Genomic DNA, 18,271 nt, shown 5'->3' on the forward strand with positions numbered 1-18,271 from the left:
CAAATTATTTTATCTTCCTAACAGGGTTTATTTCCTTCGCTGTGATCATAACTGTGATCTCCTTGGTGCTGATTTTGATTGTGGCTCCCAAGAAAGGACAGACCAATATACTGATCTATATTTCAATCTGTTCTTTGATTGGAGCGTTTTCAGTTTCTTCTGTCAAAGGCCTGGGAATTGCCATTAAGGAGCTGATAGAATGGAAGCCAGTTTACAAACATCCCCTGGTCTTTGTTTTGCTGGCTGTACTTGTGCTTTCAGTAACTACACAGATTAACTATCTCAACAAGGCACTGGACACCTTTAATACTTCTCTCGTGACACCCATTTATTATGTATTCTTCACATCCATGGTGGTGACTTGCTCTGCTGTCTTATTCCAAGAGTGGTATGGCATGACAGCTGGAGATATCCTTGGGACCCTGAGTGGATTCTTCACTATTATCATTGGCATCTTCCTTCTACATGCTTTTAAAAACACTGACATTTCTTGGAGCGAGCTTACATCTACTGCTAAGAAGGAAGTCGTCTCTCTGAATGTCAGTGAAAACAATTATGTTTTACTAGAGAACCTGGAGTGTTCAGCCCCAGGATACAATGATGATGTTACCCTGTTTAGCAGAACTGATGACTGAAGTCTCTAGAAACATTGAGTTTTAACCACTATGAGACACATGAAGAAGAAAATGAGTGCTTGCTTCTTGGAAGAACTGCTAGGAAAGCTAGGATTTTTACAGTTCTAACTAATTTAGATGTGAGGCCAAGTAAAAATGTCATCTTTTTGGCCATGAATTTGAAAATCAGATTGATTATCCTCCAGAAGACTTCTGCTGCTTTTCATTTCTACAAACTTTGAAATTATCCCTAAGGATCAAAGAAGTTAAAGAGCTATGTGTGTCTCCTTCTTCTGGTCACAATATATTTGTCTCTGCCAGGTGGCTCTTTTTAGACTCACAGTCATTCACTAATATAAAATTAGCAGTGTTCTGATACATGCAGTATCAGCCATATTCTCTGTTGAGTCATAACTTCAAATTATTAAAACTGAGAAGAGAGGCCAGGTACGGTGGTTCACATCTGTAATCCTAGCACTTTGGGAGGCTGAGGCAGGCAGATCACTTGAGCTCAGGAGTTCAAGACCACCCTGGGCAACAAGGCAAGATCCTGTCTCTACAAAAAACATAAAAATTAGCCAGGCATGGTGGCGCATGCCTGTAGTCCCGACCACTTGGGAGGCTGAGGTGGGAGGATCACTTAAGTCTGAGAGGTTGGGGCTGCCGTGAGCCCAGATTACACCACTGCAGTCCAGCCTGGGTGAAAAGTAAGGCCCTGTTTCAAAGAAGAATAAGAAGAAAAAGGGCCAGGGGCTTTTGCTTTTAAAAAATTTGTTTAAACTGAGAAGTGAGATCACGGGTGCTTTTTTCTCCCTTCTGCACCTTCCTTCTAAAACTAGATAGCTAAACGGTTATTTTAAGAAAAAAGAAATTAAAAAAAAAAAGCCTGCTTCGTTAGTCGGCTAGAATACACAACACACACACACCCATGAAGAGCGTATGAATTGTAACTAATTGACATATCATAGGAATTTACTACCAATTAAAGAGAGAGAACCGAGGAAAAGAAAAATACTTCAGACCTCAGATAAAGGAAACAGTTTTCTTCTCACAAAAACACAGGCACATGTGATTGTTTTCACGGGTTCCATTAATTAACTCAAGTCTGGAAGACATAAGACAAAATGGAGTTTCTGTGGAAGTCAGGTGAATTCAGCTTTGGAGTCACTTATGTTCATTTATTTTCCTTTCTTTTACTATTATCCTAAAGGTTATTTTTTCTTGTTGATATAGTGATTTTTGTAAAAGATTGCTACATTATTTTAGGATTATATCCTACACTTCAATTGTTCACAAATGTTTGATCCCTAAAGGGTGACTTTTCCACAGACTGTTTGGAAACAACTAGAAAAATCTTTGTGAAAAATCTGAACAAATTATCATAATGGCTCTCTTGAAGCTTGGTACTTCCACCCTTATTAAGGAAATTATGATTAGTTACTAACTGTTAAAAATAGGTATATTCTAATAGGATAGAAAGTCAACTTCCTAGCGAGCAAAATACCAAGACCTCAGGGGCTACTGCAGGAATATACCTTTTGCACATTAAAATGTTTATAAAATTTTCCTCTCTCATTTCAAATGCATGGATGAAATAACATTTTTGGTGGTCTTTAATGTAATGGACAGATTTACTGTCACTTATTGATTTTCTCGAAAAAAAATTGGCTGTCTTATTTTTATACTCATCTTATTTTTCTCAGGAATTCTAACCAAAAAGATTATCATTAAAAAAAATCAGGTTGACTGAATTTTTTTCTGCTCTAACCTTAAATGTTATTAGGTTTGGTTTTTGTTTCTAAGCTAGCTCAAGACTGCCCAAGGTCATAATGGTAAGCTTTATTATTCAGAATTCAATCAGCATTTCCCCAGGTCTCTTAAACTATGACTGATCAGGATGACAACCTACCTGACATGGCTGCAAGGTCCTAATGTGCCATTATAGTCTTTTCAGCATAGTTTAGTGTTGAGTGCAATTCTAACACATTCTAAATTTTTGAAAATCGATAATCCATGGAACATCCATAGGTTGATACCTCAGGTCAAATACGTGTTTACTCTGTTGATTGCTGTTTCACTTTACTTGTATATCAGATATATAAGCTATGAACACAAGTTTGTAGGAGAAGTATCTTCTGGCTGGGCAGTGGCTCATGCCTGTAATTCCAACACTTTGGGAGGCTGAGTTAGGGGGATTGCTAGTCTCCAGGAGTTTGAGACCAGTCTGGGCAATAAAGCTATACCCCATCTCTCTTAAAAATGTAAAAAATATCAAGAAGCTGAGTCAGGAGGATCATTGGAGCCCAGGAGTTTCAAGACTGCAGTAAGCTATAATTGTCCCACTGTATTCCAGCCTGGGTGACAAGAGACCCTGACCCAAAAAAGCATCTTCTGATAAGGTTGCATTTGAAAATTGCAGAAATTAAAATTTTTTTTCTTTTAGTATTAAGAACTTTATTGAACTCTCTAGGACACCTTTTTGGCGAGGAAATTAATGGCATTTTTCGTGACATCCAACCTGAGACTCTGGTGGTTCTCTGTTCTGGTAAATTAAAGTTTCAGACATTTCTTTGTGTCACCTTTTACAAAGTGTTTGCCCTTGGTACGTTATGACCAGGTCAAAGGTTCCCAGACACAAGGCTCAATGTATACATTAGATGGGAAAATGAACTGGTGTTGACGTGAATGCATGCCCAGCATGATGACTGGGAAAGATTTAATGATTGAAGTATGCAGAGAAACAATGAAAAATTTGAAAATTGTCTACATAAGTCACTGATGAGCACATGCATTAAAAAACCAAAATGTTATTGCAAATCTAACACTAAAAAATATTTTCCCAAATATGAAAATATTGACTAAGGAAGAATAAAATGCTGGACCCCTATAGTCAGACTATTAGTCTTAACTGGTAGTTTATGTATATATTTTAATACTTTGTCATCATGTAGATATCTTAAGATTTATTGTGTGAATATCTGCATGTGTGTCATTAAGGATTACAAAGCTGTGCTCACACAGGACAAATGGAAAGATTTTCCTACTTCTGTAAAGATACGTCTTATTTTTGTCTTACAATTTTATTCTTAGGTCAATGGTTATTTATTATAAGTTCAGATTGCACAATTTTCATAAGACCCTTTAGATTTAACAAATGAAATTAACACATATTTTAAAGTATTAAATACATGGAAAGCACCTGGCATTATGCCTGATTATAGGGACTTGGTAAAATTTAGTTTTCTTTGAATCAACATTTGAATTTTTACAGTCTTGCCACTAGAGACCTAAGGATCATTGAATGCCTATTTTTATACATTCATCTTTCCTCAATTTTTCAAGTTATCTCATTTTAAATAATGCAAGTGGAAGTGAATTCATCATACTATCTCAACACCAATATAAAATTATTCCAAATATTGTTCTTAAAACCAGAAAAACTGAGCTAAATGCTGTTTTCCCCTTCCAATGAAGCTTTGTGGAAAATATATGAATATATGAAATCTCAAATATTTTGAATAAACTGTTCATGAAGCCTTTTATTTTGCACGTGTTTATGCTGTTCATTTTAGAAACTGTATAAATCTTAAATGTTTGTATATTTTTCATTTGCAATAAAATGTGATTTAATGATTCTTTGTTTTTAGTTTATAAAAGTTAAGCATATGTAATGGCAAAAATATTCCCATGTTGTTTTGAGATTAAAAACAAAGTTTCAGGCCAGGCCCAGTGGCTCATGCCTATAATCCCGGCACTTTGGGAGGCCAAGGCAGGCAGATCACTTGAGGTCAGGAATTCACGACAAGCTTGGCCAACATGGTGAAACCCTGTCCCTACCAAAAATATAAAAAATTAACTGGGTGTGGTGGCGTGTGCCTGTAAGCCCAGCTACTTGGGAGGCTGAGGCAGGAGAATTGCTTGAGCCTGGGAGGCAGAGGTTGCAGTGAGCTGAGATCATACCACTGCACTCCAGCCTGGGCAACAGAGTGAGACTCTGTCTCAAAAAATAAAAATGTTTCAGGGTTTCAAAGAAAAAAAAAAAAAAAAGGCACTGATGTTAATATTACTATTTCATTTCCCTTGAAATTTGTTTTTAGAAGGCTCTCTGCAAGACCATCTCCCATGTAACAGCTTGAACAAAAGCACCTGAACAAAAACTCTCATCCTTCAAATTGAACAAAAGCTCAAAGCAGTCAATAATAAAATCTCCCCTCAGAATAGTAATTAGTATAAATATATTTGGTACCATGCTTTATAAACGCTCAACAAGTTTTCTTCTAGCTCTATGGAACTATACCTTTGCTTCATGGATTAGCCACATCACGTCATAGATTTTCTGTTTTGGTTTGAATTCCTGTTTGAGAACAACACCCTCACAAAATTTGAAAAACTATCTAGGGGCTGGGTACAGTGGCTCAAACCTATAATCCCAGCACTTTGGGAGACCAAGGTGGGAGGATTGTTAAAGGCCAGGAGTTTGAGACAGGCCTGGGCCATAAAACTAGACCCTGTCTCTACAAAAAATTTAAAAAACATTAGCCAAGTGTGGTGGCATGTGCTTGTAGTTCCAGCTACTTAGGAGGCAGAAGTAGATTCCCTTCAGTCCAGGAGTTGTAGGCTGCAGTGAGCTACAATCACACCTCTGCACTCCAGTCTGGATGACAGGGCAAGATCCTGCCTTTAAAAAAACAAGCAAAAGAGGCGAGGCCCGGTGGCTTACACCTGTAATCTCAGCACTTTGGGAGGCCAAGGCAGGTGGATCACCTGAGGTCAGGAGTTCCAGACCAGCCTGGCCAACATGATGAAACCCCGTCTCTACTAAAAATACAAAAATTAGCTAGGTGTGGTGGCGCATGCCTGTAATCCCTGCTACTCGGGAGGCTGAGGAAGGAGAATTGCTTGAATCTGGGAGGCAGAGGTTGTAGTGAGCCAAGACTGTGCCATTGCACTCTAGCCTGGGTGACAGACCGAGACTCCATCTCAAAAAAAAAAAAAAAAAAAAAGAAAGAAAGAAAGAAAAAGAAAAAGAAAAAAACCTCTAGATTACCTATAGAATGGATTCTGGGTAATGACATATGGCTCCTCCCTGAGTTAACTGTGCTTTGCCAACATCCAGAAAATAAACTCAAGTATGTCCCATTGTTCAAGGCTGGTAACATATTGTTTCAGGAATGGGCAAAATAGCCTTGTAACTGCTCAATGCATTCAACCTTGCCCCGCTGGCTAGACAGAGCCAATTTATCAAGACAGGGAAATTGCAATGGAGAGTTATTCATGCAGAGCTGGCCAGTATGGGAGATGGGAGTTTCATTATTACTTAAATCAGTCTCCTGGAGCACTCGGGAATCAGCATTTTTAAGGAAAATTTGGTGGGTAGGGGGCAGTGAGTTAGGAGTGTTGATTGGCTGGGTTGGGGATGAAATCATAGGGAGTAGAAGCTGTCTTGTGCCGAGTTGGTTCCTGGGTGGGGGCCACAAGACCTGATGAGCCGGTTTATCTATCTGGGTGGTGCCAGCTAATCCATCAGGTGTAGATTATATGAAATATCTCAAGCACTAATCTTAGGTTTTATAATAGTGATGTTATCTCCAGTAGCAATTTGGGGAGAGTTAGAATTTTGTAGCATCTGGCTGCATTACTTTTAAGCCATAATTTATAATTTTGTGGTGAATTTGTTAGTCCTGCAAAGGCAGTCTAGTCCACAGGCAAGAAGGGGTTTGTTTTGGTAAAGGGCTGTTAATGTTTGTGTTTCAAAGTTAAACTGTAAGTTCCTCCCAAAGTTAATTTGGCCTATGCCCAAAATAGAACAAAGGCAGCTTGGAGGCTGGAAACAAGATGGAGTCTGTTAGGTCAGACATCTCTCACCACTACAATCCTCCCAGCGATACTCTGCAATGGCGGTTTCAGCCCTTCAGCTTAGAAGGCCTCTCTATTTTTCCATTTGCTTTTGCCTTTGTTTTCATTGCTGATGTTTCATCATATTACCAAGAGTTTTCAATAAAAGTATATTTCAATAAAAGAAATCTCCCCTCTCCTTAACCCATGGAACTGTAAAGCTGGGTTAGAATGGGCAAGACGTGGAAGAAAAAGAAAATAAATTCTTAAGGTCAGAATGAAATGAGGCTTTATTTACCATTGTGAGCTTGCTCTAACTTAATTAGGTCTGAGTAGTCTTGCATGTACATTTTTAAAAGGCTAGGCTTTCTAGCAGTTTTGAGACTCTGCTTTCAGGATCTTAGGGCATGAATTTAAATAATGCAGTGATTTGGTCTTTTCAGGCAATACGGAAACAGACTGGATCAAGTTTACCTGGGCAGAGTTTACCTCTCACTGTCAGAACCAAACTGGTTTAGAGTCAGACAGACCTAAGGAATTCAATGCAGGTTATACACAACAGTTCCACTTCTTATGGGGAGGCACCTGCTGATTGACGATTAGCCTGCAGCAAAAAGGAAAAATAAAAAGCATGGAGGAACTAGTCAAAGTAGACCAAGTGTTACACTCTTGGTTTTGCTGTTCAGGGTGGGGTCGCAGGGGCTGGAGAAAGGAGATACCTGAATGTAACCACATGTTCTACTTTCACAATATCTGTACAATTCACAGCCCAACGGAGTGAAGAGTAACCACTGTCATCAAACGCATGTATGTGTCTGGTGTCTCTGAAAGGTGACTTCATCATCATGAATGAGAACATAAAGGGTGAGATGCAAAATACGTACCTAAGCAGAAACATGCTCAATTTCATTACATGAATTTCATGACAAGACAACGCTGACTTTAGTCAGAAATATACTCACCTGATTGTCATTTCTGTAATCAACCAGCAGACTCCACAAAATAAAATTTAAAAAAATCCCCTTTTAAAATACTTGAACCTCTGGCTCTTTGCTAAGGGTTCATCCCCTGATGAGATACACAGTGTAGAATTCCACCAGTTTCTCAGCACCTCTAGTATTTTGCTCCAGAGACCTGGTCCTATTGAAATCAAGTGAGGAGAAGCCACAAGCTCCCTGATGGTATTCTGGCTCTCTGTTGCATAGCGTTGTATTCCTTCTGCTCTTCTTAGCTTTAATCCATAGCTATTCTGGTGGCTGACACAACTGCTTTTAACCCTTGTCTATCAGTGAACTAGCAGAGAAGCTAGCTAACACATGTGTTGAGTTAACCAGGGATAGCTTGCTATCATGAGCATTGAAGGGATATCTTTCTCCCTATGATCTACTTTTTAATAAACCTCACAAGAAGCCTCAACCCAGAGTAAACATATTTTATCTAATTTAATATGTTTGGCCCTGGCTATACATTTACCTTCGCCTGCAGAGGGTTTTAAAAATTACTTTAAAATTACCTATTCCTGTTGATGCAGTGGCTCACACCTGTAATCCCAGCACTTTGGGAGGTGTACATGGGTGGATCACCTGAGGTCAGGAGTTTGAGACCAGTGTGGCCGACATGGCAAAACCCCGTCTCTACTAAAAATACAAAAATTAGCCGGGCATGGTGGCAGGCGCCTTTAATCCCAGCTACTCGGGAAGCTGAGGCAGGAGAATCACTTGAACCTGGGAGGTGAGATCACACCACTGCACTCCAGGCTGGGTGACAGAGTGAGACTCTGTCTCAAACAAGCTAATTAATTAACTTAATTACCTATTCCTTAGGCCTGTCTGATTCATTCCTGGGCCCCACCTCAAACCAATTAAATAGAACATCTGAGGGTAGGATTGAGATAACAATATTTGTTAAAATCTCCCCAGGTGATTTGAATATGCAGCTAGGATTGAAAACCACAGATGTAATCTAAGACCTCACCTATTAGAAGTCACATCCCAATTTCAGAGTTGCTTTTAAAAAAAGTGCAGAAATAATGATAAACACATTCTGTGGTTGTGGTTATTCTCAATTTCTTAGATTTCAACAATCTTTGAAATAAGGTACATGATTTGCTCCCACTCTCCCCCAACAATGATAGTTATACCTTCTTGAAAAACATGGGGAATTCAACAATGTTTTTATTCATAATTTATCTAAGATATTTACACAAAAATTGACATAGATTACCTTTGCATTAGTCAGCTTGAGCTGCCATTAGCACAATACCATAAACTATGTAGCTTAAACAACAGAAACTTCCCATGGTACTGGAGGCTAGAAGTCCAAGATTAGGCGCCAGCAAGGTTCGGTTCTGGTGCGGCTCTCTTCCTGGCTTGCAGATGGCTGCCTTATTGCTATGTGTCCAGCAGGGAGGGGTACAGCAAGCTCTTTGGCATCTCATCTTATAAGGGCACTAATCCCATCATGAAGATTTCACCCTCAGGACCTCATCTGATCCTAATCACCTCCCAAAGGCCCCATCTCAAAAACCATAGCATTATAGGGGTCAGGGTTTCAACATAATGAATTTGGTTGGGTGAGACAGGGGGGCACAAACATTCAGCCCATAACATTTTTACTACAAGCAATTCAACTAATCCAAATAAATAAGCACATATTAGCTGAGACTTATTGAGTACTAAGTATTTCATACACACAATCTTATTTAATTCTAACAACTCTGTGAAATATGGGTTATCGTGCCCATTTTACAGAAGAGGAGGCATAAGTTGGGGAAGAACTTAGGAAGGTAGGAAGTAGCAAAGCTGCATATGAATGCTGGCCACCCTTGGCATCCACAACAATCATTCCTATTAGCATCATCTGTATAATTAAGGGCTTGAGAAAGATTTCTAAGTGGAATTGGATAGCCCACTAGCTGCCACCAGAAGAGTCAGCAGAAATGTAACATTTAGGAATAAGACTTAAGTCCTGTTTCTTAAGACTTAAAGCTTTCTGATTTGTGGGGTGCTTGGTTTTAAAACCACCAATGCCTTGTCTCATACAATGAGCCTGGAAACGGGCAGCTCAGAATCAGTGTAGCATCTCAAGAACACTAGGAGGGACCGGGCTCCTTCTATTTTTCTTTTTTCTTTTTTTTTTTTTTTGAGACGGAGTTTCGCTCTTGTTACCCAGGCTGGAGTGCAATGGCACGATCTCGGCTCACCGCAACCTCCGCCTCCTGGGTTCAGGCAATTCTCCTGCCTCAGCCTCCTGAGTAGCTGGGATTACAGGCACGCGCCACCATGCCCAGCTAATTTTTTGTATTTTTAGTAGAGACGGGGTTTCACCATGTTGACCAGGATGGTCTCGATCTCTTGACCTCGTGATCCACCCGCCTCGGCCTCCCAAAGTGCTGGGATTACAGGCTTGAGCCACCGCGCCCGGCCTCCTTCTATTTTTCTACTTCATAAGTAAAGCTGCCAGACTTAGCAAATAAAAGCACAGGTCAGGACACCCAGTTAAGCGTGAATTTCAGATAAAGAATGGGTAAATTTTAGTATAAGCATGTCCCATAAAATATTTGTAACAGTTATGGTAATAAACAGTCTGATTTTGTTTTTCATATTTGCCAACAATTTGCAAGCCTCAACATCCCCCCAGCCCTTCTGCCCTACACCTGGGCAAAACAATAAGAAAATCAAAGTATTCCCTTCTTCCGTGCCAGCTAAAAGCTCAAACTACACCGGCCTCAGCCCTTTCATAAAACCCCAAGGCTGCCTGCCCTCCCTACTCGCTCAGCCTGTTTTCAGACCTGCTTGGGAGCCTGCCCTGTGCTTCTCAGAAAGCGCCATTATTTGAGTCATAAACTTTTTCATATCCTCTTTGGGTATGACATCAATAATCCCAATCTTTGAACCAAATTTGGAGCAAGGGGTTCATCCATTTCTGGGGTCAACAGACAATGTGGAGGGTGACCACAACACTTACACTAAAAAATGATTCATTGTTGGCCGGGTGCGGTGGCTCACGCCTGTAATCCCAGCACTTTGAGAGGCCAAGGCGGGCAGATCATGAGGTCAGGAGATCAAGATCATCCTGGCTTACACAGTGAAACCCTGTCTCTACTAAAAATACAAAAATTGGCCAGGCGTGATAGTGGGTACCTGTAGTCCCAGCTACTCGGGAGGCTGAGGCAGAAGAATCTCTTGAACCCGGGAGGCTGAGGTTGCAATGAGCCGAGATCGTGCTACCCCATTTCAGCCTGGGAGACAGAGCTAGAATCCATCTAAAAAAAAAAAAAAAAAACTCATTGTTTATCTGAAATTCAAATTTACCAGCTGTCTCATATTTTATTGGCAGCCCTGTCTCCAGGCCTTCATCTTCATGCCTGTTTCCTCAGAGTCACAGATGGGTGCTCTACTGACAGGTCCCAAAGCCATATTCCAAGCAGGAAGACGCAAAAAATTTTTCCTTCTATTAAGACCTGGGGATTTTTACTTGGGAAAGGAAGGCTTCCCCAGGCACTTCCAGCTATGTCTCACTATGTGGAACTTTCTCATGTAATATGCTTGTTATGAGAGGGCCCAAAAAATTGAGAATTCTAGCTTCCAAAACATGAAGAATAAAGAGTGGTAGTTGACTATTGGAATATAAAGTCAGTGTCCACCGGGAAGCTGTCTGTTGCCATACATTGTGGATATAATGCTTTTTAAAGAACTCTATTTACCCACAAGCTAGTTATCCTCTTCCTGAAATCTTGTTAGTTAAGGGAGCTGGGAGACAAATGAACCTCTGTGAAGGATATGGTCCAAGGACCAGCACCTGTGTCATTACCTGCGCGCTTGTTAGAAATTCAAAATCTGAAGCTCCACCACAGACCTCCTGAATCAGAATCTACATTTTAACCAGGCCCCCAGGTGACTGTATGTACTAATGCATTGAAGTTTGAGAAGAACTGGCTTAGGAGAACCCTAGTTTTCACATTTGCCATTGGAACAGCGCAGGGAACCTTTAAAAATACCAATTCCTGCCCTAGATATTTTGCTTTAATTGGCCTGGGGTGCAGCTTGGGCATCAGGATTTTTAAAAGCTCCCAGAAGTTGTTAATAAGCAGGGACGTTTAAGAACTATCCTAGAACAGCGGTGCTCAACCCTGGCTGCCCATTGGAATCACCTGGGGTGCTGGGTTTTAAAACTACCAATGCCTGGGTCCCTCTAAGAGAGGTAAAATCAGAACTGCAGGGATGGAGGGGGATGAGAAGGTGAAACATGAGCAATGGTATTTTTGAAAAGCTCTCAGATCATTCTAGTGTGTGAAAACCACACCAGGAAGAGGAAGTGAAACGTTCACATTCTCCAGCCCGGTGGTTTGTGGGCAGAAGAGGGGGAGTGGTGTTAGAGGAGTTGAAGATACTTGTGGGGGCAGGAGGGCCAGGTAGAGGATACTGGCAATGGTAAGGAGGCTTGCACTCTGCCTCCTCTGCCTCGTATTCGGATTCCTGGAGGGAACTGCCCCACAAACTGGAAAGCAGCCACGGAAAACTCCGCCGCACAGCGTGATTAAGCAGGGGAGTGAGGGTAGAGGCAGGAGTGCAAAATTGTCAAGTTTTAGCTTTTGGAGCTATTCTCAGTCCCGTGTGGTGTGGACAGGACCCAGAAGTTCCCACATGTGCTCAGGATGGGCCTTTGGAAGCAGCTGAGTTGAGTCAGAAGCAGACATGACACTCACCCTTCGAGAGCAAGGTGACCTGCAGCCCAGGCTGAGGGGCCACGGAAGGCTGTGGCAGAGTCTAAGCTTACACTCTCAGCCCGTAGTGCCAGCAAGAGCTGGAGTGAGATCAAGTCAGCCAGGGAGAGCTTCTGTGCCCTGGCCAAGTCAGGAAACACCAGTCCACACCAGTCACCAACTCCACCTGCAAAAGCTAGCAGAGTAAGCAGCAACTAGGATGATAAGAAATGAGGAGACCCGAGGTGCCAAGGGACACCGCTCCAACACAAACAGCCCTTCCCCTTCACTTCACCACTGTGAGGTCACCTTGCCAGGGCTGAGAGTCAGTCTGCACTGGAAGGGCTGCTCATTGCTAGCTGTTAGCATTTACTCTAATAGGTAGGTCTGTGCCTTGTCAAATCAGTTAATTATGTTGAATGTCACTACTAAAGTTCTCCCTTTCCCTCCAAACTGCATTTCAGCTTTCCCAGATAGCTCCATGTGGTAAGAGCCGCCAAATCCACCACTACTTGCACTCAAGGAAGCTACCTGCATAGGATTGTCAGCTTTTTCTTAAGATCTTCATATATTGTTAATTCTAATTGTGAGAAAATTTGCTCCCAGATCACTTTGAAACGTTGAAGTACCAGAGAAAACAGAACCTGGCCAACCGGCACTAAATGTTGACAACATTCTCCCAATTTACTCATCATGTTTGACCTAACTTGCTTCAGAAAAGTAAAGGTCATAGCTGTAGTGCTCCAAATTGTTACTAGAGAAGAAGGTGGGGCTGGGTGCAGTGGCTCACGCCTGCAATTCTCACACATTGGGAGGCCAAGACAGGCAGATCACTTGAGGCCAGGAGTTCAAGACCAGCCTGGCCAACACAGTGAAAGCCCCATCTTTACCAAAAAAACACAAAAATTAGCTGAGTGTGGTGGCACACACCTGTAATCTCACCTACTATGGAGGCTGAGGCAGGAGAATCGCTTGAACCCAGGAGGCAGAGGTTGCAGTGAGCCAAGATCATACCACTACACTCCAGCCTGGACAACAGAGTAAGACCTAGTCTCAAAAACAAAAACAAAAACAAAAAAAAGAAAAAGAAAGAAAAGATGGCAGATTACATGCAAAACGGCCAGAAAGCGAGAGGGGAATTGGGAAAAGAGGAACACTTGGTATTTGTTGACTATCATTCCAGCATCTATCACTCCCCTTTCCAGAGCCTCTGAATGGCTCTCAGTTTCTATTTTCAAGGTAAATGGATTTCAGCCTTGGTTCTTGAGGAAACACGTGACCAAGTCCAAACCAATCAAAGCATTCCATGCCACTAGCTACATATGCCTAGTGGGCGTGTGGATCTGATCCAGTTAGAGAGAACCTCAGGACTCTGGTGGAAATGCTGGGACAGAGATGTTCTCTCCCTCTGGATGGTATAGTCTGTCAAGGTAAGGTATGTGACCAGAGCATCCACTTTTCATCTCGGAGGGGTGGAAGAGGAGGCAAACTGAGACATGAGAAATGGAGCTGGAAGGATGATAACAGGGTGAATGTCTGCACCCCTGAACTTCACAGTCACAGGGTCTGATGATACCCCTTTTAGCCTTAGCACTGTTGACATTTTGAGCTGCATAATTCTTTGTTGTGGGGCACCTGCTTTTTGTAGGATGTTTAGCAACATCACTGGTCTCTACTCACCCGATGCCGGTAGCATCCCCTGCCTGGTGGTAACAACCAAAAATGCCGGTTCAAATTGGAGTTTTGTCTTGTTTTGAAAGTGGCATGGAGCCACCCTGCCTCCAGAGAGATATGATTCACCCACTCTGTCTCCCTTCAACTAACTGGGTGTGGCTCCAGAGGAAAAGAGAGGCTGAAATGCCCATCTGCAAATGAACCCCAGGCCAATTGGATGCAGGGAGGGATTGAAGCCAGCTTCTCTCTCTCTGCTTCCAAATACGGAAGCAGTTGAGGCTCTTCACTCATCATGTCTTGGATCCTACCATAGAGGGTGCAAGAAGGGTGGAAAAGGAGACATGCAAACCAGAGCCAAGGACCAGTCCCAGCAACATCTGGGGTGAAAAAGGCTGGGCTGGATATGCACATCAGGGAATCAGCCTGCATGACTGGCCAACATTAAATCCTCATGGGGCTGCTTGTTAGCCAACAGTAAGTGGCTGATTGGTTATGTGTGGCCCAGCATACATCCCTCCAGATTCAGAAATCCTGTTGGATACAGAAGGGTTTTGAATCTTTTTTATACTACAGATATCTTTGGAAGTCTAGGAAAGCCTTTATACTCCTTCTTGGTATAATTTTTGTGGTTTTTTTCTTTTTTGAGACAAAGTCTTGCTCTGTTGCCACAGCTGGAGTGCTATGGCACAAACATAGCTCACTGCAGCCTCGACCTCCTGGGCTCAAGTGATCCTCCTATCTCAGCTTTCTGAATAGCTGGGACTGCAGGCATGTACCACCATGCCCAGCTGGAATAATGTTTTACATGCATAAAATAGGAGTACATAGAACTAAAAAGGAAACCAATTATATTGACATAAAGTTATCAAAATATTTAAAAAACAAATGTGTGCTTTCATAAAGTGTCTTTTTTAATGTGTTAAATGACAAGATCTAGTGACAGTTCTAAAAGTGATCACAACTTTGAAGTAGTGATGAATGTAAATTGAGAAAGTTGAAACAACTCCCACATGATATGATAATACTGGTTTTTCATATTTTGACAAAGTCACAGAAACTGCTTATATAAAGTACTAGAGTTTTGTGTGGTTTTTTCCCATAATTCTAGATGTGAATTCATATCATGGGAAATGTGAATTCACATTTAGAATTGTGGGAAATGCTAACGTTTAGTTAGAGATAAATAAAAAATAAAGATGTAATTTTTTTCTCCATCCAAGTCCATGGACCTCCTTAAACCCAGGTCAAGAATCTTAGGTAATTAAATCAGTGGTTCTCAACCAGGGGCGATTTTGTCTCCCCCAGGAGAAACAACCAGAAATGTCTCTAGAACATTTAGCAATGTTCTAGAATCCCAGGAAAAAAGGGCAAGATTGTGATTGACAAGGTTTGTGCTTCTTACAACACCTAAGTTCCCCAGAATGAAAATAGTGTTTGAGACTTAGAGCCAATGAAGACAATCCGGATATCATTTTGTGACATCCAGAGTGGGTGGAGGGTGGTGCTTAAAGATGAAACAGAAATGCACTGACCTGGAGGTTGGAGGCTGGCTTTCCTGAGGCTGGCCACTCATATGAGCAGTGGTAACAGACTCCCTTCTTGGCCAAATTTTAGTTAACGTTTCTATGAGCCCTCTTCTTACCTAGGCCTAATCTCAGGCCCATCTGTGGCCTGGCTTTAGCGAGAATCCTGCTAAGTCAGTTTAGCAAAAAATAATCCCCAACCCTTGATATTTGATCAAATTCCTCATCCTTAATATTTTAGTCCTTGATCTGCCTTTAGTTAGAATCTTGTTAAACCAGTTTAGCAACAATCCCCCTACTATTTCATATCTATTGACTCCAGATGCCTTTGTGTAGTCAGAGTTGAGTTCAGTCTCTCTACTATTTGCAATACTTTCAAATGAAGTCTCCCATACCATTTTAACAAATGGCAAAATAATTTTGTTTTAAGGGTCAAGGCCCAAGCTCTACAGCACTGAGAATAAGAAAATGGTCCCAGGATGTGTGGGAGGCTGAGCACTAAGGGATATGGCTTCCTAGAGAGCAGTGGCTAGGCCCTGGGGGCTGCGCCCACAGTCCGCAAGGAGGACTCCTATGACAGGGATCTCTATGCTGGACAGAAGCAGAGGACCAGGGACAGCTCATCCTGAAAGGGAAAGAACAATAGAACTCACAGGGCCCAGGACGGTCCTCCCTGCACCCCCACCCCTGAGCTCTATTTTTCGATGCAGCACAGAAGCCTCCAGGACTTTTGTCTCTCCTTGGGGAGTCAGGCAGAGCGTCTCCCCACAAAAGGCATTTCTCACCAACTATAGCAAGGGAGAGTTTCAGGACCAGATTAAATTTGATTCAGAAAACAATGTTGGCTGGGCACCGAGGCTCACGCTTGTAATCCCACTACTTTAGGAGGCCAAGGCAGGTGGATCACTTGAAGTCGGGAGTTCGAGACCAGCCTGGCCAACATGGCAAAACCCCGTTTCTACTAAAAATACAAAAATTAGCCGGCCATGATGGTGCGTACCTGTAATCCCAGATATACATGAGGCTAAAGCAGGAGAATTGCTTGAACCTGGGAGAAAGAATTTGCAGTGAGCCAAGATCACGCCACTGCACTCCAGCTGGGGTGACAGAGTGAGACTCCATCTCAAATAAATAAAGAAAAAAAATTTAAAAATCTTTATAAAGAAAAATAAAAACAATGTTACACTTCTTACACTGGGCATTGGGGAGTGAATCTGTACTGGCTATATGTGAGTGTGTATCTGTGGGTTATACGAGGTTCTCCAGTTAATGTCCAGTTCTTCTCTGCAAATGAGGTAGAGAAGCTCTTCTCCACATGTGGCTCCGGGAATGGCCTCCCCTTGGTCCCAATTGTAATCTTCTTGTTTAATTGTATCTTTGGTTGATGGTCATCTATTATACAACATCTTCTGCATCTCATACCATTTATGTTTCGATTTTTCCACTAAGGCAACGGTCACCCAGATGTGAACTCCTTAAATTTTCCAGATATCCAAGCTATCAGGAAGGTAAATATCTGTAACATTTTCCAGATATCCAGGCTATCAGGAAGTTAAATATCTATAACCTATATGTTAGCTGAGGTTCTATTTAGTCTCAAAATCGACTTTTGCCTCATCCTCAATGTAGCAACTATACACCTTGTATACATCCAAAGTCTTCTAGAAGTTTAGATTAATTCTCAGGGGGATTATGTGCTTAGAGTTTCTTTTGCCTTCCAGATTTCTACATTACATGTGATCTTTGCCCTGTGCTGTGTAGAACCAGATATAAAATACACCTGATATACTTCTTCACATGTAGTAATACCCACTTAAACACAGCATTCATGATCCCAAGAGACTACTGAATAACAAGGGCTAATGGAAGTGGGGGAGGTCACATCATGGACACCCTAAGAAAGCAGCCACTCCTGTGCCCCCAGTCTATCAAGCACCATGCTACCTCCAGCTGTTTCCCTGCTTCCCTCCTCCTCTGTCTTTCTTCAGTTTTTCTCCAGGTAGAGCAATGCATCTGTCTCCAATGCTAACCCCAAAACTTGTTTAGCCAAATCTGTCAAGTTTCTTGTTAAACATTTAACAAGACCCACACTTTTTAAAAGGTATAGATACAAGTAATCAAATGTGTGTGTGTGTGTTTGTGTGTGTGCATGTGTGTGTGTGTGTGTGTCCATCCCACAGATGATGGGCAACCCATATCTTTCCTACCTCCAGTTCCAAGTTCTTACTTCTGCCAGTTTCCTCTTCCCTGCTCTTCATTACATCTTTTTCCCCTTTGTATCACTCCAAATCACTTCGATCTTCCCAAATACTATGTCTTTTATGTTGTGCATTTAACACACTGCAGTGCTGACAACAAACAGTTGGGGATGGAGATTATATTGCAGCACAGCTTAACAAACAAAACCAAGTATGAGACATTTGTGTCCTTAAAAGTCCCTTGGCCATTTTTATGACCAAAAGAGACAACTCCAAATGCTCTTGAGGATGTGGAGCAATTGGAACTCATACACTGCTGTGTATGTCCTTGGGTATGTCCACGGCATGTCCACTTAGGAGCACTGTTTGACATTATTTGCAAAAGCTGAATATATACATATGGGTTGGCTCATAATTCCACTCCTAGGCATATAGCTAACAGAAGTATATACTGTATCAGTAAGGGTTCTCCTAGAGGGACTAAACTAATAGGATATATATATACACACACACACACACACTATTATATCCTTTATATATATATAATAGGATATATATACACCCAAACACACATGCACATGCATATATTTATATGTATATATGTATATGCATGTGTGTGTGTATATATATTGTGGGACCTTGTGATTGTATAAGTTAATACTTAATAAACTCTCCACATATATATGGAGAGTTTATTAAGTATTAACTTATACAATCACTTAT

General features: G+C 41.6%; 2 protein-coding genes across 7 annotated transcripts in view; one reads left to right on the forward strand and one right to left on the reverse strand.

The window, feature by feature from the left end:
• NIPAL1 (NIPA like domain containing 1) overlaps nt 1–1,126 on the forward strand; it is a 41,725-nt gene extending 40,599 nt beyond the window's left edge. For all 4 annotated transcript variants that reach the window (XM_032274110.1, XM_032274108.1, XM_032274109.1 and 1 more), the window contains exon 6: nt 25–1,126. In XM_032274110.1, the coding sequence (XP_032130001.1) occupies nt 25–635 (611 nt within the window). In that variant the 3' untranslated portion in view covers nt 636–1,126. The remainder of the gene's footprint in view (nt 1–24) is intronic.
• Nucleotides 1–18,271, reverse strand: part of TXK (TXK tyrosine kinase) — a 110,290-nt gene that overhangs the window by 18,064 nt on the left and 73,955 nt on the right. Inside the window, exon 15 of one of the 3 annotated variants that reach the window (XR_004267508.1) lies at nt 17,558–17,698. Coding sequence is in view for 1 of the 3 variants with exons in the window: in XM_032274106.1 (XP_032129997.1) it covers nt 17,630–17,698 (69 nt within the window). In the remaining 2 variants the exon portion in view is untranslated. Of the gene's footprint in view, nt 1–16,594; nt 17,699–18,271 lie in introns of those variants that run through there. The other 2 variants (XM_032274106.1, XR_004267507.1) reach the window with 2 other exon arrangements.

This window comes from Sapajus apella, unplaced genomic scaffold, assembly GCF_009761245.1.
Source record: "Sapajus apella isolate SASKATOON/1434 unplaced genomic scaffold, GSC_monkey_1.0 scaffold5, whole genome shotgun sequence".
NCBI classification, from domain to species: domain Eukaryota; kingdom Metazoa; phylum Chordata; class Mammalia; order Primates; family Cebidae; genus Sapajus; species Sapajus apella.